The sequence below is a fragment of the Rhipicephalus sanguineus genome, chromosome 10 (genome assembly GCF_013339695.2).
Source record: "Rhipicephalus sanguineus isolate Rsan-2018 chromosome 10, BIME_Rsan_1.4, whole genome shotgun sequence".
NCBI classification, from domain to species: Eukaryota; Metazoa; Arthropoda; class Arachnida; order Ixodida; family Ixodidae; genus Rhipicephalus; species Rhipicephalus sanguineus.
Window position 1 is genome coordinate 36583908 of NC_051185.1, and position 27390 is coordinate 36611297.

A 27390-nucleotide genomic window follows, 5' to 3' on the forward strand; every position below is an offset into this window, starting at 1 on the left:
TATGTTTGCAGATTATGTCGCTGATGGCAAACGGTACGCAACCGACGTTTTGCTATCTCATAACTATATATTATATGCACGTAAAACACCCGCCTTTGTTGATAATCTAGTTGAGATAACTTGCGTTTTCACTTTCAATCACTCACCAAAAATGGCGATGTTACCAAACAATATTACTTTTCTTACGCTTTATGTTTCGGCTTATAAAATTCGATATTATTGCTTTTATATATTCTTAAAAGAAGTTTCAATAATTTTACAGGATATTTTATTTATGACATGTCCTTAATATCTCGATGGAAATGTTTTCTTACATCACAAGGTAAATGTATTCAACATCTAGCACTACACAATTTGCTGACTGGGTGGTATATATGTATCTCTATTGCGTCGTTTTTTCCCAGGTCATGACAAAATGCTTTTTTATCTGGGTGTTTGATCAGTGTTATACCTCAAAAGCATGTTAGCACATGAACATAACAATTTTTACCTAAGCTACGCACTGTTCCCTGCACCTTCTATTCCTTGTGCTTATGTTTTGCTGAAAGTGTTAGGAACAACACTTAAAGTAGGACAATTATGACAATCTTCACAGGGAGGGCCGTGAGAAAACTGCTGTCTGGTGGAATAGGGTCTAAAAGATTTCTGAAATGTTAGTATTGTGCAAGTTACAGATGCAGGCATGTCTGATAAGGGCGTTGAGTCCGAGAAAACAAAGTGATGACCAAATAACTTCATTTTTCACGATTTAAACCCTGCAGGATCTGTTACGGTGACAGGCAGCAGAATATATACGCTATTGACTCCATGGTCCAACGAAGAACATCGTCCTTCAGCTTATACTATGAGCTCCCTTGAACACCCTCCACAGCTGCTCACCTTTGTGGCAGAAACATTAGAAGACGCACACAGTGACACTGCCGTATTTCGCCTGTGTCTCTATACGTCTTTCTACCCTTGAGCTCAGCCCCCTTATTACTACAACGTAAAAACAATCCGAGGTGGTGGTGGTCTCATTATTACACCCAAAAAGAGGGGACCAGTACGAATACTGGTTGCGCTGGCTTAGAGGAGGTCGGCAAGGTTCCCTTGCGTTTCCGCTGCGTCCACCACCTGCTGGATTTTTTTAAATTGGGTTTTGTGTCCCAAAACCACGATATGGTTATGAGGGACACCGTAGTGTTCCGGCAATTTGGCCACCTGGGGTTGCTTAACATGCACCTAAATCTAAGTAGACGGGCCTCAAACATTTTCGCCTCCATCGAAAATGCAGCGGCCGCGGCCGGGATTTGAATCGCATGCTGGATGAGCCGGCGTTCGTCTCTTGACCTTACAGGGGTAGTAGCCTCAGCTTGTTGGCTCCTGCGTGCTTCCGAGCCAACAAGCCGAGGCTACTATCCTTTAAGGTTAAGAGATGAGCGTATTAGCTGAGTGGAGTCTATGAAATTGTCTTGCATAATAGTACTGTAATGTACACTATCAAATTTCGTAGAGCAAATCTTTCCTCGCTAGTGCGTAGACCTATGTCTCACACGTGAGGTATTAAGATGAAGTGTTGATTTCTGCAATTTCCGTGCTCCAAACTTCAAGGTTTTAGCAGCTTTGGGGCGTGGTTAGTTAAAACGGGTTAGCAACGTCACTTTGAACTGATATGTTTGGAGCTGTATCTCGTCCGCCTACGTCATAAGAAAGCGCAACATTGCGTATAGCAGGAAGGAAGAAGGAGAGAAAGGAAAGATGTATTTTACTGGACATGTCATCTGTTCGTCTGAAGAGAGGCAGACCAACGATGAGGCTAACAGTTGTATTTATGCCCTTTTTTAGTTGAATGCACTTTGGACACGCATCAATGGGTGTACCTGGAAAAAGTGGCCGCGATGTACATCAAGAAAATAAATGAGACGCACAAAGGCCGAGTGGGTTTCTGGGGTCTGACAAAAAGTTTTGCTTACTGGAGACATCCCTATCATGACCACAAGTAAGCTGATTTCAATCCATTTTCCCCACTGTGTGCGGTGCAATGTTGATTTCTGCTGAGGCAGTAAATATTATCACACAATGTGACATTCATGGTTTGCGGTACATTATGTTTTTATGTTTACCATAAACGCTTTGTTTAGCATCAAGGCGATGCACTTTAGAAAGGAGGGGCAATGGCACACGCAAAATGTGCCTGCAAGAAAGAGGTAGACTAAGAGGAAATAATTCTCAGTGCCTTTGTTTGTGGCTATGCTGCGCCGATCCCTTTTGGGACTTGGTTCTTGTAACACCACCTTGTAAACGACGCCTTTCTTTTGAACGGGACAATATATTACCATAATCAGAACTTCTGTATTCGCAAGCCATTGAAGTGATTACGCTGTTGACTTTTCTTCTTCAGACGTCCTGTAGAAGGAACAGTGGACTGGACCGAATATTCGAAATGCAAAGGAAAGCACAATTTGAGAGAAACGGAAACCGACTGCACGGGGCTTTTCACGTGGAAGATTCATAAGGGCATAAATTGCCCATTTCCTTTGTCCACAACAGCTTTACTTCCAGAAAAGTACAAAGGACTAAGCTTGAGGATGTTTTCATTTAATGTCAGTGGGCTTACAAAAGTGTCCGACCAGGAGAGGTGGGGCAAGCCGACCCATAGGCCTCATCGAACTTTTTATGAGGCAGGTGAACATCAAGCTCTTTTTAATTCATAGTTGAATACGATTGAGCGTGCTTCTGTGCACTGGAAACCAGATAGCAGCCATCTAACGTTTAATCACTGCACTCTAAGAAAACACGTATATTTAAAGAGACGCGTCAGCTTTCTTTTGGTTCCCATGACTCCCCGTAGAGAGTGTAAGAGTGTTCACGTGTCTCTTTAAAAAGAGTCATATACGTGGCAAGTCAGGGCTCACAAAAATGTCAAAAGGACTCTTTTTTCCCTAGAGTGTATTGTGATGTCACCAGTCAAATACTGAATAAATACAGGAGTACGATTTCTACGAGCCGAAGAATTACTCACTGTGCCACAATCGATTGCGTCAGTTGAAGTGTTTGGCACGCGCCAATGTTGGCGATGCACTATCTGAGCTGCCCGCAGCTTTAAACATAACTTTTTTAAACGCGCCGTTGTTTAACCGGCAATTGAATTGGTCTGTTACCACTTTTGTATAAAGTCGGTCGTTGTCATTAACTGATATTCGACATATTGGGTCTGTTACCAAGATTTATGCCATGTCGCGGCTGACAAGTTTTGCAAAGTAGGAGATCTTTGAGTGTGTTTTTTTTCATATTGTTTGGTCGAGTGTGAAAAGTGAAGTTGTGAAGATTTGCGTTTTCGCTAAAAGCAAAATCTGTGATGATTTCATGTTCTAGCGAAACACTGGAATCATTTTACTGAAACACACAACTCTGATGATATTTTTTGCAAGCCAGGTCTATACTTGATTATGCATGCGTAATATGGGATCCCCACCAGGTATATAACTCTAACACAGGTATCAATCGTCATAGCTACCTTGTTGAACGACACTACACATCCACTCACTGTGATAATAGCAAAAAAAAATGTCTACCTCTAAATGCACATCCAACACTTTGTTCTACTAGTTCTTTCCTGAAACAATAAGAGATTGGAACAATTTAACAGACGACTTAGTAAATATAACAGATAATGTTTTTTTTATGTTGTGCAATTGTTCTTGCATTAACAAATGTACGTACAACGTGTCTTCAAATTGTATTTGATGATCCATACTTACGTTACTTCTGATACTGTTACAGTGATATTTCTATATGTATGTATATATCTCTGCAACGCGTTCCTTTGTTGTGGTTATGTATTTGTTCCCCCCTACGTATTGCATATACGGCGATGTAGGTAATCTCTAAATAAATAAAATAAATAAAAGATAAAATTTGCCACTCTTAGAAAAAGAATGTGCTTATACATGCTAATTCTTAGCTGAAATATATTTTTGGGTTCATTCATTTATCTGGGCTTGCAAGTTTTTGCCGATTTGTCAGACTGTAAGAAGTTTCAAAAGCATTGATTGTTTCCTTTAATGATTGCAGATATGCAAGTTCCGTGTGAAAGTTGAATTTTCTGGCTATTTCGTCTACATGCTGTTGAACCCTAATGAAGGAAATTTTAAGTGGGTTCTCGTTGATATCACCAGTCTTGCAGGCAGCGCCAAAGGCCTTAGAAAAGAAGGCTCGAAGTTGACATACATGGCGCGAGGCCAATATATCGAGCAGATATTTTGCAATGAACGAAATAAAAAAGGGCCGTAAAAGTCAACAAAAGCGAGTTTGGAATGTTGTACAGGCACACACAGAAGGCGCTGTACCGTTCGTAGCGCTGGCACTCCACATTACGGAAAATAACACATAATAAAGCTTAACGTCCATAAACACTTTCTTGTGAATGTGGAGCCAAGAGATAGTGACTCAGAGGTGCCTTGCTTTTAGCAAGCTTTAATGTGCACCCATATTCCTTCAAAGGAGACACCACACCTACATCCTTGTATAAATTGCTGTACACTTACACAAACTTTGTACTTAATGTCGATAATTTATATAATCACTGACGCCTCTGCCTTTGCGTACTTGTTCCACTTGGTTACCATAACAGCAAGTAAACTTTATAAAAGATCTTTACTTTCTTGACTTCCAAACCTGCCTCACCTACGTTTGAGGTCTCCCTGAATATTGACAACGCCAGATGCAGCTTACCTGTAGGTTCCTTGTCGACTTTCATTTCCCTATATCTATGCCGCATAACTCAGCGTGACCCAACACGACATAGAGCACATGAGCAACAATGCGAGTAGGTATCTTAGTATATCCCAGCAGGTTGATTGGCTACCGGATAGATTATTCAGGCGTTTTGCAATGAAACAATATGCAAGAAAAGCGCTACCCGAAAAATTTCATTACAACGATTATTTGTCTTCGAACACTCGGTGTCTATAATAAAAAAATTGCTTGTTCAGCTTTTCTCGCCCATTGTGGGTTTGAACTATCCGAAATTTTTAAGTTCTGGATGTGCATAAATAGACTCGCCCATACACACGCACGAACTAAAGCAGCCATAAAAGGCAGCCATAAAGGGTAGTTGAACCTGTGTCCCTCCCCTCTAAAAAAATTTCTGCCTACGCACCTGATACACAGGTTTTCATCATTAGGAAAGAAAAATTCGCCAGATCCCACAATTGTGGGAATCGGTCTCATTGAAGCAGGCAACCAGCAGTCCTATACTTCATTTTTGGCCTTGAGTCATGCGTTACGAGGTGGATCGATGTGTTTTTGTAAACGGAGGAGTTGTTTACACATCGTGGGCTTAGCAGGCACGCCGACTACATTGATGTTTAAATGGAAACTTATAGTCTGACTAAGTGTCAGCACTCACGTCAGAGCACAGACGTCTGTGGTATCGAAACGAAATGCACGCTGCGGTGCGATGATACGAATATCATACGAACCTTTTGTTAGCGTGTTCTTCCGGGGTAGAGCAATGCTTGAATATAACTTGAGGGATCACAGGAATACAAATTTATTAAACTGCTATAAAATAAGAGCCAACACTGGCACCACAATTGACGTTAAATCGACCTGACGTCTGTATCATAAGAGTACATATGTAGTGTTTATTGCTTTGTTATAAAATTAGATAGCCTGCACAGCTGATGTTGCACTGACATTACGCCTGCATAGGGTCTTCTTTCAAAGCAGTTTCAAGACATGACGTGGCTCATTAGTAGAGTACCTGACTTCCACGCAGAATGCTTGGGTCCGATTCCCGTTGGGATCCTAATTTGAGATGCGAAGCAGCTTTTGCGCTGGGCTGTGTCCGTAGTTCCATTGGCGACCGTCCCCCTTGGCATCGGCATCTGAGCGCGCGCTCGCGCCAACGAGAAGTGTTCTTCCTCTTGTTCTTCGACCGCCTTGATGATGATACGTGCAGAGCACTTTAGGTGCCGGGGCTGCCGTTTGCTGTCCTAGCTTGGCGTAACGCAGACAAAACCATGTGTGCTGGCACGCGCTAGCGCGTTCGGGGCCTCTGTAAGGCGCTGGGTAAGACGTTGTGGCGTCTCCCCCTTACACTCTCTCAGCAATCATGTGATGCCGTCGGGGAATGAAATTCTGCAGAAACGCGATGAAACCGCGTGGCGCGCTCCAACAAGAGTTCGGGACGAGTAACAGCAACAGCAACTACAATGAATTCATGGTGTGCTCCACTTGCAAGGACGCGTTAACATCGGGCAAGGTGCCCGTGATGAACAGAACTTTAAGTCGACTCATGCGCTGCTTCGCATCCCCATATGGTTCCCTTTAGTGGGAGATTGTGTAATTTTTTTTATTCTTTGCATTTGTCGGGTCAACGTTGCCGATGCCGGTCTTCCTTAACACTCTCGCATTTAAATTACCAATGTCTGTACGGCCGTTCCTTCGTAGATATAAACCTTCAATCACCTGTGGCGTGTACCCGTACACCGCGGCCCGTGGTAAACGGGTATATGCCACACGTGTCCAGAGGAAAGGGCTTGACTTCGTACGTGACAGAATTTTCACGTTATTATTGTCATCACAAGACAGTCATATTCGTCAAACACTCTTACCCTCCCATGCGAATTTTGGCCTGCAGTAAGCTAAGGAGGCGATCACGAGAGCACCCACATGTAGGCGCATAGATAGATAGATAGATAGATAGATAGATAGATAGATAGATAGATAGATAGATAGATAGATAGATAGATAGATAGATAGATAGATAGATAGATAGATAGATAGATAGGATAGAAGTAGGATTGAAGCGATTGTGGTGGAAATAGCGGGTAAGGTGTAAGCTGTGGTGGTCATATTGACTGATGATGGCCAGAATAGAAAAAAAATGGTGACAGATGGTGGTGGAGGTGGGAGCATCTTTTGGTTTTAGTGGCGAGAAATGGTGAAAGTGGCAAATGTTGGCTGACGGTGGCGATGGAAAACATATTTTGGTGGATGGCTTGGTGGGCAAGGTGGATGATGGTGGCATGATGGAAGTGCACGTGGCACTTTGTCAAATAACTGTCATTTCTAATGTTTTCCTGTAGAATGTGCAGAAAAATATGTTTACAGTCCAAACGAGCCAACGCCGATGATTACGCTTTCTAGTATGTATTTTAATCATGCGGCGTTAATAATCGCCCCAATTTTTGTGGAGCACAGCGGCAGTGAATATTTACATTTTGTGCATGTACTTATATCCCTTTGACATCCGCGAGGTGTTGCTGTATTGCGATGTTTACAAGTCTAGGGGTGTCGGTGTGAACAGCGTCAGTAATTGCGTCGAGAAGTAAATGAGCTCTGGCTTTGCGACAGCCCCTTCCCACCAGGGACGTAGGCAGAAATTTCTTTCGGGTGGGGTACCTCACGATCTGAAGTGGGGGCAGGGCAGGCGGATGTGGTCGAGTGTCATTTTCTGCTGTGTATGCCATGGCAAAAAACGATTTCGGGGGGGGGGGGGGGGCACGGGTCCGGTGTGCCCCTCCCCCCTGGCTACGCCACTGCTCCCAACGGGTAGACCAGAAAGCAGCCGCCACTCGATATCGCCGCGCTAGAAACGCAACTCTGGCAATTCTTCCACACTCACTTACCTCAGCTGCATTTTAAGGTAACAATGAAAACGCATGCGAAGCTAAATGTAAATGAACTCTGGGTTCGCAGGTGCCTCTTCCCACGAGGGGCATAGGCAGAAATTTCTTTCGGGGGGAGGGGGGGGGGGTCACCTTCATGATCTGAAGTGGGGGCAGGGCGGGCAGATGTGGTCGAGTGTCATTTTGTGCTGTGTATGCAAACGCAAAAATTAATTCGGGGGGGGGGGGGGGGAGGGCTCGGGCCCGGTGTGCCTTGTCTCCTGGCTACGCCACTGCTTCCAACGGATAAACCAGAAAACAGCCGCCACTCGATATCGCCACGCTAGAAACGCAACTCTGGCAATTCTTCCACACTCACTTACCTCAGCCGCACTTTAAGGTAACAGTGAAAACGCATGCGAAGCTAATATGCGCAAACTTTTACGTTCAGCGGCGTCTCTCATAAGCATATCTTGGTTTTGGGACGTTAAACCCCACATATTATTATTATTATTATTATTTTACGTTCAGCCTGCATTGAGATAAGCCCCACGAAGTATGACTTCCACCATCATATTCTACCATCATGACTTCCACCAAAGATTAGGCCTAGCGTACAGACCGAGTCCATCTACGTGCAGTCGGCGCGTCTGTGTTTCAGAATACACAATTCCGACGACTACGAATGATTTTACAGCAAAGCTGTGGCATCGGTTAACCTAAACGAAGCACATTTTCTTGTGTACGGTGTCCCCACAAGAACCGATGAGCATTGACGCGACGCGCTTCCAGCAAACGCCTGCGCTCACCGACAGTCGGCAGTCGCACCGGCCGACACTTCTCTGACTCGTATGCGAGAATACAAGCTTGTCAATTGGTACCCGTTACTGAACCAATATGATGACATATTTTTCCCGCGCGCTGCATTCAGTAGAATTGAAAACTGGGCAAGTTGGTAACGATTCATAGCTGGGTGAGGTAAACTGCGCAAAAAACGAAGACAGAGTAAAAGAGGGACACAACACGAGCGCTGACTTTCAACTGAAAATTTAATGAAGAAACACCAAACACCAAACCCTTGTCAAGCCACCTGTGTGGCTTTTAGTCCCGTCCCCTCCTTTTTTGACAAAGGAAATAAAGACTCATTCATTCATTCATTCATTCATTCATATACATTTTTTGCGCATGCTCTCACAAGGCAAGGAAAAGAGAAGAAGACATTTCTGTGTGGCACGAGGCATTTATCTTAAGAGCGTTAGCGGTTATAATAATCTAAAAAAGATATTTCATTGTAATGGAGGGCAATTGACTGCTGACTGACGCAAGTTTGCCCTGCCTTTTGAATTCTGTGGGCCTCGAATATCTCCCTTGTCCGCTGGTCCCGGTGGCGAAAAAGAACCCTCGTTCTCGATAATTCTGGCGTGAATCTGCAGTCCCGGCAGTGTATGGTCAAATGTGTCACGGGCACTGTACTTCGAAGGGAATTTTGGTGCTCCCTCTAACGCGTATTTACACAGCGCCCCTTCTGACCAACATAAACGTTTCCGCACGCGAAGGGTACGTTGTATACAACTTCAATGGCACGTGGTACAAACATATTCTTGTGCTTTATGGGGCATGCATTGTGCACCAACGGGACTTTTTCGGCGCGTTTTCGCACCGCCGCGCAAAGATTGCCGGCCTTATTCTACCGCGAGAACTACTTCAATACTGCAACGTGAACCCACCTTCTTAAGCCTATGTGACATTTGGTGAACGTAAGGCAAAACGACAAATTTCTTCTTTTCCTTTTCTTTGGCTGGCGCTGGAATACCTTTCAAATCACTCTTCAAATTTCGCATAAGCTTATCGCAAGCTATCAAAACAACACCTTCCGGATAGTTAGCTTCTTTCAGTCTCAGGATTTGTGATTGTACGCTCGCCTGCATCTTATGATCACATGACTTAGGTATTGCAGACTTCAAGGTGGAAAAGGCGATACCATTTTTTATGATTTTCGAATGAGCAGAAGCGAAGGAAAGTAGGGGCTTGGAACTACGAGGGTGGTATTGCCAGCATACTTGCTTATCATGGAAGAATAGGTTCAGGTCTAAGAATTGCAACGCACCTTGCGACGGCATTTCAAATGTGAGCTCTAAACCAAGAGCCTTCTCCCTGAAGTTTTTGAGAATGTTAATCGCGTTGTTCGTGAATTTGCTCCTATCTACGGAAATGATGTAGTTGTCTACGTACCTGTAAACCTTTCTCACGAGCCCATTCAGGTTAGCTTCAATAGCTCTGTCGACCTTGGCTAAGAAGATATTGCTGAGAACCGGAGCCACCTTTGACCCGATGCACATCCCTCATTTCTGTACATAAACGCCCCTTTCCCATCCTATGAAGGTGGACTTAAGGTAGAACGCCAGAAGCTCCAAGAAACCTCCTACGGGAATCCCGCTTTGGTCCCTCCTTTACTCTGTCTTCGTTTTTTGCGCTGTTTACCTCACCCAGCTATACACTGCCTTCGTTTTTGGCCAAGCCGTTATGTAGTTGTAGCTAACGATAGAGCTGCAGATCAGTGCGCTGGCACGGCCGCGCTGTACGTTGAAGAAAAAAAAAACACCACAATGCGCAATCAATTGTACGCGCGTATTTATCGAATGAGATTAGAGTCGACATAAATCCTCTGCACATGTCGCCTTTGAAAAGGGCGAGAAACGGCTATTAAACTTGGGAGTAAGAGCCGGTAAACTGTACCTGCTCCTCGGTCCACTTCATATTTTTTTTTACTTACGTTGTGAATTGTAAAAGAAAGTTAGCGCTGCTGCCATTATCGACATGCCATTCGTTACCGGCAGCAGTTTGCTTGTGTTGAATAATTGCGCAAATTTTAGTAGGAGGTTAAGATCGCCTCGATCTCGAGTATGCGACATGCAACGCTGAAGCAAAACGATGGATTAGTTATGTTAACTATTCATTCTGCAGAAAGCAATATATGTCAAAATGTGGGGCAGTGGTACAGTGCTCGTCACGGGAACCGAAGGTAGCAGGTTTGACTCCTAGTGGCGGAAGCTTTTTTTTTCATACGGCTTTTTCTTCCTTTGTACTTAAGGTTTCTACATTGCCTTCAATACAATTATTTTTAACATGAATGTGTTTTATGCTGGAGTCCACCAAGATATTAGTGACGTATTTCCGTCACGGATATGACGTTGATAAAATGGACGCTAACAGATAAAAGTTCCCCCGACGGGAATCGAACATATGACCTCTTGGCCTGCGACAATAATGGTGCATTCAGACGACGGACTGAATCCAGATGTGGCGGGACGGACGGCGCGTCACGTGACCTCACATCAGTGATTCCCCTCGTCCGCAACTCGTCCACATGACTCGCGGACGGATGGCCCCTACCTGTTTTTCACATCGGGATTCTGGCGGCGTAACGCCCCAGCTTTAGCGGACAAACAGGCTGGCAACCAGTACAATTTTCTTCTGCTCGAGCCCTACGGCTCCCCTCGCAGCTGATTTCAGCTCTGCTGACGCGTAGTTCAGTGTATTTCTGGGCCGTATGGTAAGGCGACCACATTTGAGATTTATCTCTATTTTAATGCGCGCTGATTAGCAGATTGGAGAGTAGCGGGTAAGTTGTCGCTTTAATTGCACACGCACACGCATTGCACACGCAGGATTACTCGGCAGGCAAAGTGGCACTGTTGCCGAAAGCGGTTGTCTCAGAACACGGCCCATATTTGAACGCTGATTTTAAGGTCAAGATACGAACAGAGAGAAGGAAACATAATGTGCAGAAGTGCAATGTGCTCTGTCGGTACCTGTCATCCGCAAAAGAAAAAAAATCGCAGCATATCCACGTGGTGAATGATGATGAGTGGGGCGAAGCTCCGGGGGAAATCATCGGTACATCGTCAATCTTCCCTGTAACGCCCCATCAATCATCATATAAAGAGTGAGAAACACTGTGTGCATATTACAAACACTAAACTTTTATTTTTCTTAATTAGATGATGCTTGGCTAGCGTTGTCCCTTCATTATCACGGCTTTCTGGTCCGTGAAATGAAGGGATAGCGGTTCCTCTACGGGTTGCAATTGGAAATTTGAAAATACCAGGTCTATACACGTCCCTCGGATGGTCTTTGGTTTCATATGATCGAAGGACGTGCACGTGAGAGCATATTTGGCTGCCATATGTTGTATTAACCACTCATTGTTCTTTTCGGTAATATCGACATTCAGGTCACCAACTAACACATATGGTCTATTCTTGTACTTGTCATAATTACACAATGCCGTGTCAATGAATGTCTTGATATTCCCACTCGACCAATTGGGTGCAATGTAGATGGTCATGATGATGCATCCATCAAAATCGATGGCAGCATATTCACCGTTGTGGCTCTGTGTCGTTGGTAGTAGTTTCAGATCTTGTGCCTTTTCTGTTTTTTTGGCATATACGGCCACACCACCTGCAGAACGCTCTGCATCGTCGATGCACATGACTGGAACGTATCCTTTGATATACGGTCTTTTCGCGTTCCGCGTCTCGGTAAGACAGAGAACGTACACCGCAGTAAGTATGGGGTCCCGTTCCACATCGTCTACGTGGGCTTGCAAAGATCGAACGTTGAGGAGGGCAATGGTAAACTCGTTGTAAGAGTCAACGTCTTCTTGCAGGGCTCGGAGGTACTGCTGCGATGCCACAGAGGCAACACAACGCCACAGGCGAACACGCACGTGAGCCTCACTCGTCAACGTCGTCTTCTTCTACTGCATACCAGAGGTGGCTACTACAAACAAACAAATGGAGGATGGACAGACCCATGGCATAAGGAGCTTCGCCCCTAAAAAAAATCACAGCATATCCACGGAGTGAATGATGATGAGTGGGCGAAGCTGCGGAGGTTCATCGGTAAACCGTGAATCTTCCGTGAATTCTGCCCAGTACATCATCACCGACGTGAGATCGGGCGCGTTTATACTAAAGGTTCGATGAGAGTTATGACCACTTGCAGCTCACTTTAATTTTACATGTACGCTGTGAATTTTCATTGTTTAGAAAACCATTGCTTTAGAAAACATCTGGCGTCTTTCGCTAAGCAGCTGGCGTCTTTTCGTTTTGCCTTTACAACATCTGGCGTTCTTTCGTTTTGCTTTTAGAAAACATCTGGCGTCTTTCGTTGGTTTATTTCAACAATCAACGGCGTTTTGAACAAAATTTTTATTGTTTAATCACGCACAGGAGAAATCTCACCAGGCACTACCTTGGAGGTAAACAATGGCCGCTAATGGGAATGAGAGACAGAAGTCGGCTTTTGCTAAAACTTACACTTCTACTTCTACTAACGTTTACTACTGGAACATGCCAATGGCTGCTAATGGGGAATGAGAGACAGAAGAATTCGGCTTTTAGTTAACGCGCACGCTGCGAATTTTTTATTGTTCAACAGCGTACAGGAAAAAATCTGCCACCGGCACCACCTTGGAGGTAGAGATCTGGTACTAGCGTTACGACTGGTTACGCACTACGACTACGAGGGACGAGCGGGTCCCGCTTTAAGGAGCTTCGCCCCTAAAACTGCCCGATATCGGCGCATCACTGTATCCTCCCTTCGTATGTGAGGCCCCACGCGCATCACTGCATCCTCCCTTCGTATGCTGGGCCCCGCGCGTGACAGCACCGAGGTCAGTCTCGATCCAGCAGCTCCCTTTAAAGCAGATTCTTCTTTTCATTCAGCCATTCCACCAACAACACCGATTTCGCCGAAACAAATTACAGTCCTCTACAATACTCGACCAAGCTCGGCGAGCTCCGCGTTCTATCGGCTTCCATGCTGTTGAATACTCTCAAACCGGTCTGCTGCCAGCGGGTGCAGGCGAGTGCAGAGTCTGCGGTCGACAGTAATCCGGCTGTTCACTCCTAGGACACCGTCCGTCGTGTGGATGCGCCTGCAGGCGGATTATCCGCGGATTAGCCGTCCGCGTCCACGACAAATCCGGATTCGGTGTGTCGTCTGAATGCATCATAAGGGCCCGGCGCTCTACCGACTAAGATAGCGAGGCAGATGCCCGACACTCCACAAGTGCGCCTTATATCTCTCACACATTCTCTCTCGCACAGTGCTCTCTGTTGGCGGGGCTAGACGGGGCGGGCCGGTGCCGCCGTCTCTGAGCGGTGACGTGAAGCAATGCGGCATGACACTTACTAGCGCTGATAGAGAACGATTCAGCGATGACGCAGTTAAAGAATGTTCTCGGAGGCGATGTTCTCGGAGGCCATGGTTAAAGAATTTCGATACCAGCGAAAACCACTGGCCGCACTAGCATCGGAGAGCCGCCCTAGACTTACGTTCATTGCCTTTCGCTTTGTGTTAGCGTGTGATGGCTCGTCGTCGGAGTAGTGCAGCTCCCACATCCACAAACGGTGTTTCTCTACCGCTTACTGCTTTGAGTGCCATAGCACCGACTAATAAAATTGCTGCAATAAGCGCTGCAGAAAGGCAAAGAGCTCGACGAGCGAATGTCATGCCTTGATGGAGCGAGACATAGGTCAACGGGACATGGAAGCCCTGCGCGCGTTCGCGGCTCAAGCTACGAACCTCTTCTTCCCGTTTTGCTGAAGTGCAGTGTAGTAGTCTAAGCATGAGCAGAGGTTTAGGTTACCCTATTACTCGGGAGAGCACACCGGGCCGTTTCTCTCCTTAATTGACGACGCTTTGAATAAGGGGATATAGAGTACTATGCGCGAGATTCAAAATACGCTGTATCACGGTATATGCGAACTTCAGCTATCACAACGGTTGAATCACGATCATGGGCGTTAGTTGTCGCGATTGAAATGTGCCACTAGGCGTCAAACTGGGTGCATCTACGTTAAACGGTGCTGTAGCTGTCAAACACCAATAGACATTGTACAAGCTCTCGTATACCACTACACAATAAGCACTACTGGAAAGACACGTTTCACTGTCGTGTTATACCGATTCCTATATCGGAGGGATCAGCCATGTTTTTTTATTTTTTTTTGCTCTTCACTCTCCCCTGACGTCTCTGTGGTTTCGCATTCGTCAACCGCTTGCGCCATGTGAGCGCGGCGCCGTACGATTTCACTGTTGCGAGCAGTTGTCCTCCACAAGTTGGTTAAACTGGATCACTAGGTTGAACCCCATACTATAACACTTCACGGGCGCGTCCCGAGCCCGGTACATGTTCAAGTTTGCACGCCCGAACATGGCCTGGTGATTCAACGCGAGACCCGGGCCTAGCCCGAACCCGAGGAACTATAAAAACACCATAAAAGCCCTTCTCAGCCTCGAATTCATGTTCATATATCAAAGTGGTGCTATAGGAGCCCAAGGGACAAAGGCATTTGCCTAAAATACGGTCTCTACTTATCAAACGCGAAAAGGACCGTCAGCGTCCCGCGGCAGAATCGGAGGCGTCAGCGTCAATTCGAGTGACGCAAAATGATCACGTGATGACGTCGCCATATGATGTCATCAGGACGTCACAAAAAGCGAAAATGTGAGATGCCATGATGGCGTCACTATGATGTTACTTTACGCGACGTCACACGATGACGCCCCTACACTACATCACTACATCGTCGCTTGGTTAAAGCCGGTGCGATCACAGAGGCAGGGAAAAATCAGGCGAGATGCAGAAAGCCTGCAATGCCTCCGATCTTGCAGGCAGTGCTAAACAACAGAGGGGCAGAATGCTGTTGGAGCGGAGCGGGGAGGATCAATACACGGACTGAAAACAAAAAGTAGAAGCCTTGCGCCTTCGTGTCGCCTTAGGCGAAAGTGTAGGAAACCCTGTGAGTTTTGTTCATGTTTGAATGTGTTGCTGTCACTTTCTCTCCATCTTTCAATCTCTCCCTTCCTGTTTCCATTTGTAGGGTAGCAAGCCGGTTGTCCTCAAGTGATTAACCTCCCTGTATTTGCTTCCGTACTTTTCTCTATATCTAACAATTCCTTTAATGAGCGGCGTTGCAATAGTACAATTGTATCACTTGGAGCAACCATCCTACGAAATATGGCGTCAGACTGTGATGTTTGACAAAAGAGATGTATCCGGAACATTTAAAACAGCGGACATATTTTTAACGAAGGGATTACAGTTGATGCTAGATATCAAATATTTAATGAATGCTGGTATTTAACTTTCAGGAGGCAATCGAGGAATCCTTATTAGACAAAGCTACACTGTTACATTGCCATCTACTCTTTATCACTGCCTACTCGAGAATGCAGCTTCTTACTGTATTACAAGCTTAACATGTCACTTCATTTTAAACAATTATTACATTGTAACATCGTGCTTACTTTATTCTACGCTCGCGCTTTCAAGGCAGAAATTGAATTCTACGGCTACTTTGTGTACGTGCTTACTAACCCCGAAGAAGTCACCTTCAGATGAGTCCTTGTTAGTATTACTGAACTGCATGACGAGTCCAAAGGGCGTCAACAAAAGGGAGCGAAGTTGACGTGCGAGGAAAAATGCGTATATGTCGTGAACTTATCGTGCTTTGATCGGAACAAAAAATTACTCTACTACCCAAAATAATCACCGATAGCTTACAGTTGAAGATATAACTCACAGCGAAAAAGGCTAAATACCAGTCACTTTTTTTTTCTGGGAACGCGGGAGAAATGCAACGAGCGATCCAACAAATAATATTTAAATAAAGAACACTGAAACATTACGCTTTGTTGCAGAGCTCACTCATATCGAGATGAGGTTGAAACCGCCACAGTGACCTCCCCAGGGGTTAAAAAAAACACCTCAGTTCTTATTAGATCAACATGTGCTCGAAGATATATAAGCCGCCTTTATGTGAGTTCTGATATAATCGGAGATCTCGCCCTTTAAAAGACAACGCAAGCAAACAAAAAACATGTTCTCCGACAAGGAAAATGTGTCCTATTGGCCTCGAGATCTTTGAGTGGCGCCCTCTCGCGTGTGACGTCAGAGAGGGGACTCGGGTGTCGCTCTTCGAGCACGCGTTCGCTACGTGAAGGCTGCTCGACGCTACCGGCCAGTCTCTCCTGCTCGAGTTATTGAAACATTGGTGGGCAAGATCATAAAGCAATTTGTACTGGATGTTCAAGCAGAATGCCCTGCGAAATCGAGCGGAGTTGGCGTCAGGAGCACGTTCAGTGTCAATTGCTCCTAGTGTCGTCTGCTAGCCATCAACGTGTACATCTGCACGTATGGCGACGATTTCTTTTCGCGACTGTTCTATGGCTGTGGCGCACTCAGAATGACTTTCCGGCCCATTTTCGATCACTGATTTCAGCGTTTGCGCTTTGGCTACCGTGTCTGCGTTAAAGCGCAACATACGCAAACCGCGTGCTGCACGTGTTCGGCTGCCAAGCCTGCTCCTTCGATTCAATTTCTTTGTTCGGAGTTTTAAGCGCATGACAAGCGATGTGTGATGTCATTCAAATAAATTAAGTGGTCGTAACAGACAACAACCTTTGATTAAATCCAAGTTTTCAGCAGCTGCTGTGTAAGCGCGTCTAAGTACTTGAAGTTTAAATAAGAAATAAAAAGGTTGAGAACACGTGTCAAAAGGGGATGCACGACGGTGATATGAAATATTTCGTAGGTTGTGCGGAGTTGTTTATTTATTTTTGCAGCATATTTTAACCCATACGTTAATAAATCAACGTTTGCTGACTCCTCCCCGGTCGTTTAAAAATATGCTGAACAGAATTAGTGTAATCATACTAACGTAGATAAATACAAAGCTTTCGTATCATAAGTCGGAGTAAGATGTAGGGTAAGGCGGGGCAAAATGCGACAAAAATTAGAAAATAGTGAATATCTTTTTTATTGCACTAGGTACCATAAAATTTCAACACAGGAACTTTATTTTGGGTACAAGGTATGTGCGACATAAATATGGTCATTTTATGACGGTTCAAAATAATATTTTAAAAAGAAACAAAAAGTGCGCCAAATGTCTCATTTTGCCCCAACCTGCGGGGCGAAACGAGACGCTGCGTGAGGCAACACGAGACAACGTGAAAAAATTTTACCCTTTCAGTTCTTGCAGTAGAAGCACTTCAAATTCACTCCGTGGGCCGCCACGCAGTCTTCATGCGCCCAGTCTTTGCACTCCACGCATTGAATCCACACAGAACCCGGCGCTTTGCTGCTCCGAAACTCCGGAAAAACATTCAGTGCTTTTTTCATGTCGTTTTCCTCCCAGGAAACTTTAGATGATATTCTCTTCTACGTCCACACCATCCTTAACAAAAAATATCATATATAATGAGCGTAAATAAATGGTTCACTTAATAAGACACTCTCTAAGGCAATTCAATGCCTTTTTGTCAGGTTTTGCCCCTCTCACATTTCCGAATTAAAAAAAAAATTCCCCTTTGGCCCACGGCACCAAATGAACTAAACTTTTGGTGGCATGTAGCTAGTAGTATAAAGTAACAACATAAATAATTACATTGTTGTACTGATGTCGAAGTAGCTTCATGCACGGATCCGAAAATTTCACCGAACAGAATTTCGCCCCTTTTGGCAGGTCACGAACACACTGACATTAGCCGCACAATTTTTCCAGCGTGAACGCTGTGAGCAATCATTAACATTTGCACATAAAATGTCCAAAACTACCGGCACCTATCACTGAAATAGAGAAACAAAGAAAAGGTACTTTTTGTATTAGCTATAGAGGGCGGCAAAGTCAAAATGTCGAATTTTGCCCCGCGTCTCATTTTGCCCCGCTTTACCCTATTTGCATTAAAATAGTGTAAATCACTCTCAACCGTCGACTCCTGGTAGGGCGTGATGAGGCCACTGTACTAAAAAGACTCGCAGTGTCCCTTATGCGTTTGTCTAAGAAGGCTCGAAGGCGAAATCCATTTTCTTTTTGTTCATCGATGTTCAGTCGATGTTCCCCGCCTCCTTCCGAATGCTTTTTGGACGTAATGTGGTATTGCACTGCGTCCAGGATCGGAGGCATTGCAAGCTTTTTACAAATCGCCTAGTTTTTCATTGCCTTCGTGATCGACCCACCGATCACGGAGGCAACGCAAACAGACAATGTCATGTGACGTGACGTTATGACGTCACAAATATTGGTGGTCTGTGATGTAATGAGGACGTCATAAGATGACGTCGTCGTGTGATGATTTCTTGCATCACTCGTTTTGACGCTGCCGACTAGGGACCCCGACGGTGAATTTTCGCGTTTGATCAAGAATCCATAGCTTTCACCGTAAAATATTCACTCTTGTTACAGCGCGGTAAAGAATAGCAATAACCAGCCAAAGGGGCCAAAAAAATGGTCGGAAAGAGCTCTTTTTCTCATCTTCTTAGACATATTCGTCGATTTTTTCTACTGTTTACCAAGGTGTATTATCGGTGACAAATGAAACATGAACAGCGGAGCGCGTTCCCCAAGCATTAGGAACTGTATAATAAGCGCCGTCCTGTAATCACCATTGACATGCACGCACACCCGATTAGGCAGCACTGCGCGATCGAAAGCATGAATCTGGTTCTCGAGAGGCAAACCGCAAGAGGTATCTATCTCTAAACATAAGGGTGCGAACAGTACCACGCGCACAACTGGTGGCGTTTCATTCGGAGCCGATAGTCTTCATGTGCATCCAACTCGCCCAATCTACGCTAGTTGTCCGCAATAACCGCTGGTCGCTGAAGTTATCAATTTTATTTTGTCAGCAAACGTTTTTTGCACGTGACTACAATTGGGAGGGGAGTGTGATCTTTCGTTCACGTCTGAATACATAACGCTAACTTTTGCGAATAAGCCGTAAAATTGATCGTGCTTCGCTTCCAAATCAGCGCAGACTCTCTTGAACTCGCTTGACGGGACGTTCGCGCTTTCACGTAAGCTATTTTCAACGCCATCCAGCCCGGTGAGTGACACTACGAACTCGGCGGCATAATCCTGACCGCGATGGCTCTGTGTATATAGAAGATACGTTAAAAGTTAACGTTTCTTAACCTCCAGTAATGCTAGCAGCCCCCTCAAAAACTATGATTACAAGAAAATACAGCTAGTAGTCGAGGAACGCCGTGCGATGTGAGCGAAATATAAAGAAAATGCTGCTGTTCTAGCCACAGCCTAGCAGACGACAAAAGCCGAATCCCCGCCTTTGCGTCACGGAGCGCCGTTCGCAGAGCCGCCATCGGTGTCACACCAGGCGAATACCGCTGGGCTGCTTTGCGTTACCGCTTGGCTTTTTTATTGCAGCTTTTGTTTGATATTTTTTTTTCATATTTACTAGAACCATTTCAGTCACCACCTGTGTATTGCTTGTTGTGGTGGTGTAAGTACTGTATACATGGGGTCCTTGTAAATAGAGAAAAAAAAAAAAACATGCATACAGCTCTCGCACAGCTCCCTATCACGGTCATGGGGTTGTCTTCTCAGAGTGAGGTATTTACGAGATAACATTTTATTAGTTTGCCGAGGCGTAAGAGCGCGTGGTACAAGGTGCAACAAAGATATTGTGAAAACAGGCTTCCTGACGATGTGCGTTATTGCGTTTATCCGGCACATAGCCAAAAAGAAAACTATGGAGCTCGACAATGTCTATTCCACGACACGGGATTCTTCAAAGTCATACTTCAACGGGTACAGGTCCGAAAATTTTCGGCTATCGCTTTGGAACTGACGTTTGCGCCAAATAAAAAGCCAAGCCCTCAAGAGCCTAGAAAATGTGCTGGCAGCGTGAATGCACCCTGTAACATTAATTACAGTATGTTTCAGAAGAGTTGTTGTCTGAGCCACTTGGTTCATGTTATACGAACAAAAGCCAGCAAACGCACACAACGCTGGACGTAACTGCGACTTTATTGAAAAGAAGCCTTCAACAACATCGCAATGCTTGTGCAGTACATCAGTATCGCCTACCTTTCTTTTGTTTCACCTGGTGACGTGGTAGGCGGTACTGGTGTACTGCACATGAGTTGAGTGGTTTCCTGTTTGAATGCTTCTTTTCAATAAAGTCGCAGTTGTTAGTGCTAGCGTTGTGCGCGCCTTCCGTCTTTCTTGTGTTTCGTGCTTTTACTTGCTTTTCTTGAAGTAACAGTATGTTTTTTAAATGGTAGTTTCTGTTGCTACTTTACCCCGACGTCAGAACATGGTATGAGGTTCTCGTCACGTGATCGTGCAAAATATCGGGACATTTCCGCGGCCGCTACGCGGAAACATCCCGAAGCGACTATTTTGAATGTTTTGCACCTGACGTCATAACAACTAGCCATATTGGCGCGTGAGGTCACGAAAATCGACACTAGCCTGACGTCATGATATTGTAGATGTCAGTAAGTGCGTCATGCGGAAATCGACTTTAATGTGAAAATAAAATATCCTATCAGCATTTACAGAGCACGACATTTGCTCAGAGGCGTCTCTACATACGGATTTGTATGAAGTGGCGCAAATCACGGGGAAGGGGAGGTCAGGGGAGTCCTCACCCCACTTGTGCTCAGAATAGGTGGGGGGTGGGGGTGACACCGCTTGCAAGTGCACCCTTTGAGATTTCTCTTGAAAACGTCATATTTAAATTTAGGGATAGCGCCCTCACCGCAAACGGAACTTTGAAATCTGAAGCCCCTCCAGTGAGCAGAAACCAAGTATAAGAATAAAAGCTGCCTCTCATTTCAAAAAGCACTGTTGAACACGAATGATCTGAAATGCTACAGGTTACTTCTGACTTACCGCAATTCTTTATTATGCTGATCTTTCAAATGCAAAATCCAAGACTCACTATGTGCCCGAATTATCACCATTTTATTTTCATGGTTTATCCCGAATGACAGCTGAAAATATGCTTCAGACTGCCGCGTGTCACGCTTAGAAACAAACTTCGCCATGCAACGTACGCTTATACTACTGGCCGCTCACGCTCGTTATTTTTAAAATTTTATTTGAAAGCATAAGCTACGTTTTGATATAATAAAAACAAAACATATTTATAAAAATAAAATGACCGCCATTGCATGATGTGTGCCCCCTTGTGATTTTTCTGGATTTACGCCACTGTTTGTATGGCTGAGTGAACTTACCTTCTTGAATTGGTGTCAGTACCCTTTTAAACCATTGCTTGAGCAAACTTTTTACCTCACTACTTTTTGCTTCGAGATCAATGCGCATGACTAGCGCATGTATGTGTATGAAGTTGTCATTATTAAGGTGAAAGCTTTCGATGTCTCATCAAACGCGAAATTTCACCATTGGTGTCCCGCGACGGCGGCGTGTCACGTCCTGCCGGACGTGACACGCCGATGCAAAAATCATCATGATGCATCACGACGCAAATGATGCAGAAAAATAATCTTGACATGACGTCACCATATGACGTCACGATGACATCACAGATCGCCAAAAATTCTGACGACAATATGACGTCACGTGAAGTAACGTCGCATGATGAAATCATCACAGCGCATCATAGCTTGGACAAAGGTGGTCCGATCAAGGAGGTAATGTAAAGCCAGGTGGGATGCCTCAGATCTTGGAGGCAATGCAATACCACATTAAGTGCAGAAAACTTTAGACAGGTGGGCGGGGCAGCATCAATATATCGGCCGAGAGGAAAACGAAGATGGCTTTAGCCTTCGAATCGTCTTAAATGAATGCATAGGATCTCTGGGAGTTTTTTATGAGCGTTTCGATATGATACAGAGCGAAGCCTTTGCGACACATTGTGTAAAACTGTGGCGAACCCCGACAGTGTGATAACGTGTTCAACTACCATTGCGGTCAATGAAGTACGGTCTGCATTTACTTGAAGATATTCTTGTTTAGCGTAAAGTAGTACAAATAGATGAACGAATTTATCCTTATTACATCGCGCCCAATTGACAAGCAAGCAAAATAGTTGTTGCTATAGAGGTGAGTATGAACGGAATGCTTATAATCCCTGAAAACCTTAGTTTGAGTTAGCGTCTGTATAAGGAGCATCCACGTAAAATTCTGCCATTTAAAGGGTCGCTAATCAACCTCTTATTATACAAAGAACGAGCACGTTATTCTCTGCGCGCCTTTGACGTCTTTTCGGCATTATTAATGACGCCAACAGTCTGTTCACGTGACGTCGTCGGAAAATAAACTCTCGACTGGTGCATACACGAGAGACATCAGTTCTGAATTATATCCTACCCTGCTTTGCCATGCACTCGCACGCCCGTTCTGCCTTATCTCGCATGACTCTCATGCGCGATCAAGTGATTTCTGTTCAAACGGGTAGCGTACTGCGCAGGTGCGCAGGATGGAAGCAGAGGAAGAGACAAGAAGGCCTCATTGCAAGAAATTTCTCTTGGGTTTGTGCATTTTCGACAGCGCGAGTGGAGATACCAGCGTGTAACAAAAGCGCCAATTCCTCATAGGCGAAAGCTTAGTACTGACATTGCCCATGTTTTCCATGAAGAAATAAGTGGCTAGCAAGATATAGCGCCAGTAGGAAGTGTAGTGAATGCAAGAAAGAAATCACTCTCTCGTCTTTGCACGCGGCGTAGTTTAGGGTGCCTGTAAACGTATCACAGACGTCTAACCATGACGTATAACCTTGACGCACATTCCTAAAAACACCATTCAGGAATTTGCAAAATGACCTTTGAAATCACCTTTGAAAAAAAATCGCCACATGTTCTTCGCTTCAGCTGCGTCCTGTACTTGCAGTTATTGCTAAATTCTACACTACGGTATTTTCTCGTAGCGAGGGAGTTCATTCGAAACAATAAACTCTTTTCATATATAGAGAGGGTTTCACGCCGAATACTGTCTCCCTACCTTTGGATAATCCTCCCTTCTTGGTGAGTCCATTTTTAAAGAAAAGCATATTTTATATGAACAAGCTAAACGGCAAGCGATGTTTGTATTCATCTGTCCTCTTTTTTTCCTGTCTGCACCCTGTAGATGCTAAGGCATATATAGAGATATGAAAATACTGAACCAGAAGCCATCGCGTCAACATGACAGAATGTGGTCACTTCTCATCTGGCTGGCTGCGTTTACTTTCACACTAAAGTGTTTTATGCGGGTTTCCACTTATACTTCACTGACACCATTTCCGTCATGGATGTGACGTTGGTCAAATTCACACGAACAGATGACAAAGAAAAATGGCAGAAAAAATTTCGGCAGACCCCACGTACAGTGGGAATCGATGTTATGCGAAGCATGCGGCTGGAAGGGGACTGTGGAATAATATTATTACTAAGCGAAACCTTAAAAAATGACGCTAAAATCTGTATAAAATTTAAAATCACACATATATGTTCAAGAGCCGCATATGTGTTAAATGACCAGTTGTGTACAGTTGGGTAACGCTGCCAACGGCAACGTGGGTATTACCAACACCAGAAGCGGTAAGCTGATATGTAGTTCTTATACTTGCGCCTAATGATGGAGAACGCACGCGCGTTTCACGAACGCGTGTGCATATATGCAAGAGGTTCTTGACAGTTCTTGAAGGAGGTCAGCATCACCGTGGTCAGTAAGCACCAGCAGCTGGTCATGACTTGTTATTGGTACGGTTGTGATCGCGGTGACGAGGGGTCCGTGTGTAGTGAAGTTTGAGCTGTAGTACAGCTGTTGGAAATCGTGGATGCCGCCTCGGTCATTTCGTCGACAAATTGCATGGCGATAGAGCCGGCGACATGTCGGAACCTGAAGTCACCCTTCGCGTTGGTGAGGTATAGTCCGTCGAGGCTGGTGGGCCTGGATAGTGCTACGTAGACCAACATCAGTGGATGGCGTTTGTCGAATTCGTAGACTACCTGGGCGTATGTGGCCTATACGTATTCTAGTCTACAACGCGGCTGTCAGTCAATCCGGCATCATCCTCGGTCAGCATGTGGCCATCGCCCAGCCTTGTAAGAATTGAAGATGAGACTGCGTCGTTCAGGCGGACTAAGTGCAGTTTACGGAGCGACGATGTAAATACCATACGTAACTTTCATTATTGTATTCGTCCTGGGTCGAGCAATGCTTCAATATAGCTTCCTGATCATATGAATACAAAGGTAATATTTATTAAACTGCTGAAAAAGCAGAGCCAACACTGAAACCACAGACGTTAATCTGATATGACGCCCGTACCGTGGGAGTACGCATCGTGGAAGTATCATGTAGTGTTTATTGCTTTCTTGCAAAATTAGATAGCCCGCACCATAACAACAACTCACGTTGCACCGACATTACGCCTGCATACTGTTTTTCGAAACCAGTTTATAGACATGGCGTGGCTTTGTGCTGGAATACCTGATTGCCACGCAGAATGCATGGATTCGATTCCTGCTGGGATCCTAATTTTCATTATTTCCATTCGTCGGGTCAACGCTGCCGATGTTCGTTTTTCTTAACGCTCACGCATTTAAGTTACCAATGTCTGTTCTCGCCGTTACTGGGTAGATATTAACTGTCAATCACCTGTTTGCATGCCCGTACACCGCGGCATGTGATAAACTGGTGCGTGCCACACGTGTCTGGAGGGAAGGGTTTGACGACGTACGCGACAGGATTATCATGTTATTCCATGTTGTTGAATCTACCGCGGGAAAACATTGGCGCGAAACGCCATGCGTACACAAGACGCGCGAAGAAGCGGGCGTAAGGCGGGGGCGCTCGAGAGCACGCAATAAAAGAAAAGAAGAAGTGTTCAACCAGGGCAACAAGGGTGTCGGCCTCTTTTTTGTCGCTACATTATCGGTGCCGAAAACAAGGGAGAAGGCCGACATCCTCCGCACCGATGCCGTCCGAGGATGAACAAGTTACGCAAAGATCGAGGCCGCCCTTTCGGTGCCACTACCCGACTCCTGTCCGAGGCCAGCGAGATCCTCCTGCAAGGAACAGTACCGTCTTCCGCCGACTTGCAGGAAACTCAATCGACGACCTTCGCGACAAGGACTCCCGCTCTCGCTGAAATGGACAAACAGATCGCCTATGCCCTTGATGGTGAGGAGTTTGACGAGGAAATTACGGGCGCTATTGAGTACCACGAGAAGATCGTGAAAGCCGTCAGCAGGCTTCGGTCCCGCGCTGAACGCGCGTGCATCGGTTGGTCCTACCGTCATCGAAGCCAACCAGCGAGGCATACGGATACCATTGACGGATCCAGCAGCTCCATGGAAGCTACCCACCTCGGACAACCATCGGGCCAAAAGCCTCGCCGGGAACACACCGGGCTTCCGAGTCGCCTTGCCGAAACTTCAAGTACCCACCTACAGCAGCGAGAACCGTGATTTACCGGGTTTCTGGGAGCACTACGAGGCGACCACTCACACGCACCCCAAGCTCACAGACATCGAAACGTTTAAGTGCTTGAAGCCTAACTTGGTGGCGGCGCTAGGAGGCGAGCCACCGAAGGAACACGCCTGACTGAGAAGAATTACAACGTTGCCGTCAAGGTCTCCACCGAAGGGTATGGCCGAAAAAGATCTCGTAGATGTCACACAGACAGCCTGCTTGCCATTGAGCCGATCGAGTCTTCGTCCCAAGTATCAAGGCTGCAGGACGTGCACGACAAAATCGAGTTCAGGACCAGTTGTTTCGTCAGCCTTGGCACGCCGTTTGCAGAGAAAGCGGCTGTTCCACACCGAGTACTGTTGCGCTCATTGCCAGAAGACCTGGCTATCCTGTACCGTAAGCGCACTAAGACCGAAACAGACATCGCCGACTCTGCAGGGGAATCGAGAGAAGAGAAAGTGAAGGAAAACCTGAAGTTCATTGAAACTGAAGGGAAAAGTCGGGAACAGAGGCGAATCTCACGTGAGAAAACCACCTCAGGGAAAGTGTCACAAAACCGTGAGGCAGCGGACACCTCGACATCGCCTCATCTACCGACCACCATAGCAGTGACGCGCGGTCATCATCACCAGGAGTTACTTCAAGGCCAAGACAGACCGTATGTCTTCGCTGCAGCATTCCAGGAGGCGTGAGTGGATTGCCGAGCCACACCATCAGATGAGGAAAAGCGTGGACGGCTACGGAGGCACGGCATCGATTGGAGGAGCCTCTTCCACTTGACGTCGAGGACTTGCGGAAGTGGGCATCGGAACTTCCTGTTCTTTCTGACCATCGCTTTTCACGTTACCCGCCATTGACATCTGAAGACCACAGAGGCGTGACAGTACATGACCGCCCTCTACGCAACTCTGCGAGGAAACCAAGGATGCACGGGCGCTGACACCTCGCGCCTCCTAACCGGCAAGCACGTCGTGCGGCTACCAGCAAGAACTGCGGGTGTTTGTCTGGTTCCACCGCGCATGACCTGCGAAGGCGTGTGAGGTGCGAGAACGAGCTTCTGCAACGGTTGTGGAAAAGCAGGAAGAAAGAATATTTGCTTCGCCTGCGCTCCGCTCATCAGTGCCATCCACTTCGTTCCGACTGCGTTGGCGACATTATGGTTATCCAGAATGACAACGTGCCGTACTGCAGTAAAAGTCACTAGAGTGGTCAAGGCGTATCCAGGCAAGGACGGCATAGCGAGATACTTCAAGCTCGCCTACCGAAACGACCGTCAAGTCCGGCGCACGGCTCAGCGGCTGTACCTACTGGATGCAAACGACCACAGCGCGGCCCGGGAGGATGTTGAATCTACCGCGGGAAAACGTTGGCGGGAAACGCCATGCCGTACACAAGACACGCGAAGAAGCGGGCGTAAGGCGGGGCTGCTCGAGAGCACGCAATAAAAGAAAAGAAGAAGGGTTACAGGGCAAACAGGGTGTTTGGCCTTCTCTGTCGCTACACATGCATGATCCCACAGTCATATTCGTCAAATCCTCTACTCTCCATGCAAT

General features: G+C 45.8%; 1 protein-coding gene and 1 long non-coding RNA gene across 5 annotated transcripts in view; both read left to right on the plus strand.

Annotated features, from left to right (window-relative positions):
- LOC119371657 (uncharacterized) overlaps positions 1-27390 on the plus strand; it is a 131618-nt gene that overhangs the window by 3637 nt on the left and 100591 nt on the right. For 2 of the 4 annotated variants that reach the window (XR_007417752.1, XM_049419753.1), the window contains exon 3: positions 12-33. The exons of the other annotated variants lie outside the window; for them this stretch is intronic. Coding sequence is in view for 1 of the 2 variants with exons in the window: in XM_049419753.1 (XP_049275710.1) it covers positions 12-33 (22 nt within the window). In the remaining variant the exon portion in view is untranslated. The remainder of the gene's footprint in view (positions 1-11; positions 34-27390) is intronic. 4 annotated transcript variants of the gene reach the window in all.
- LOC125760090 (uncharacterized) lies at positions 411-2981 on the plus strand. Its single transcript, XR_007417753.1, has 2 exons — positions 411-1978; positions 2381-2981. It is a non-coding gene; the product is annotated as an uncharacterized LOC125760090 (long non-coding RNA).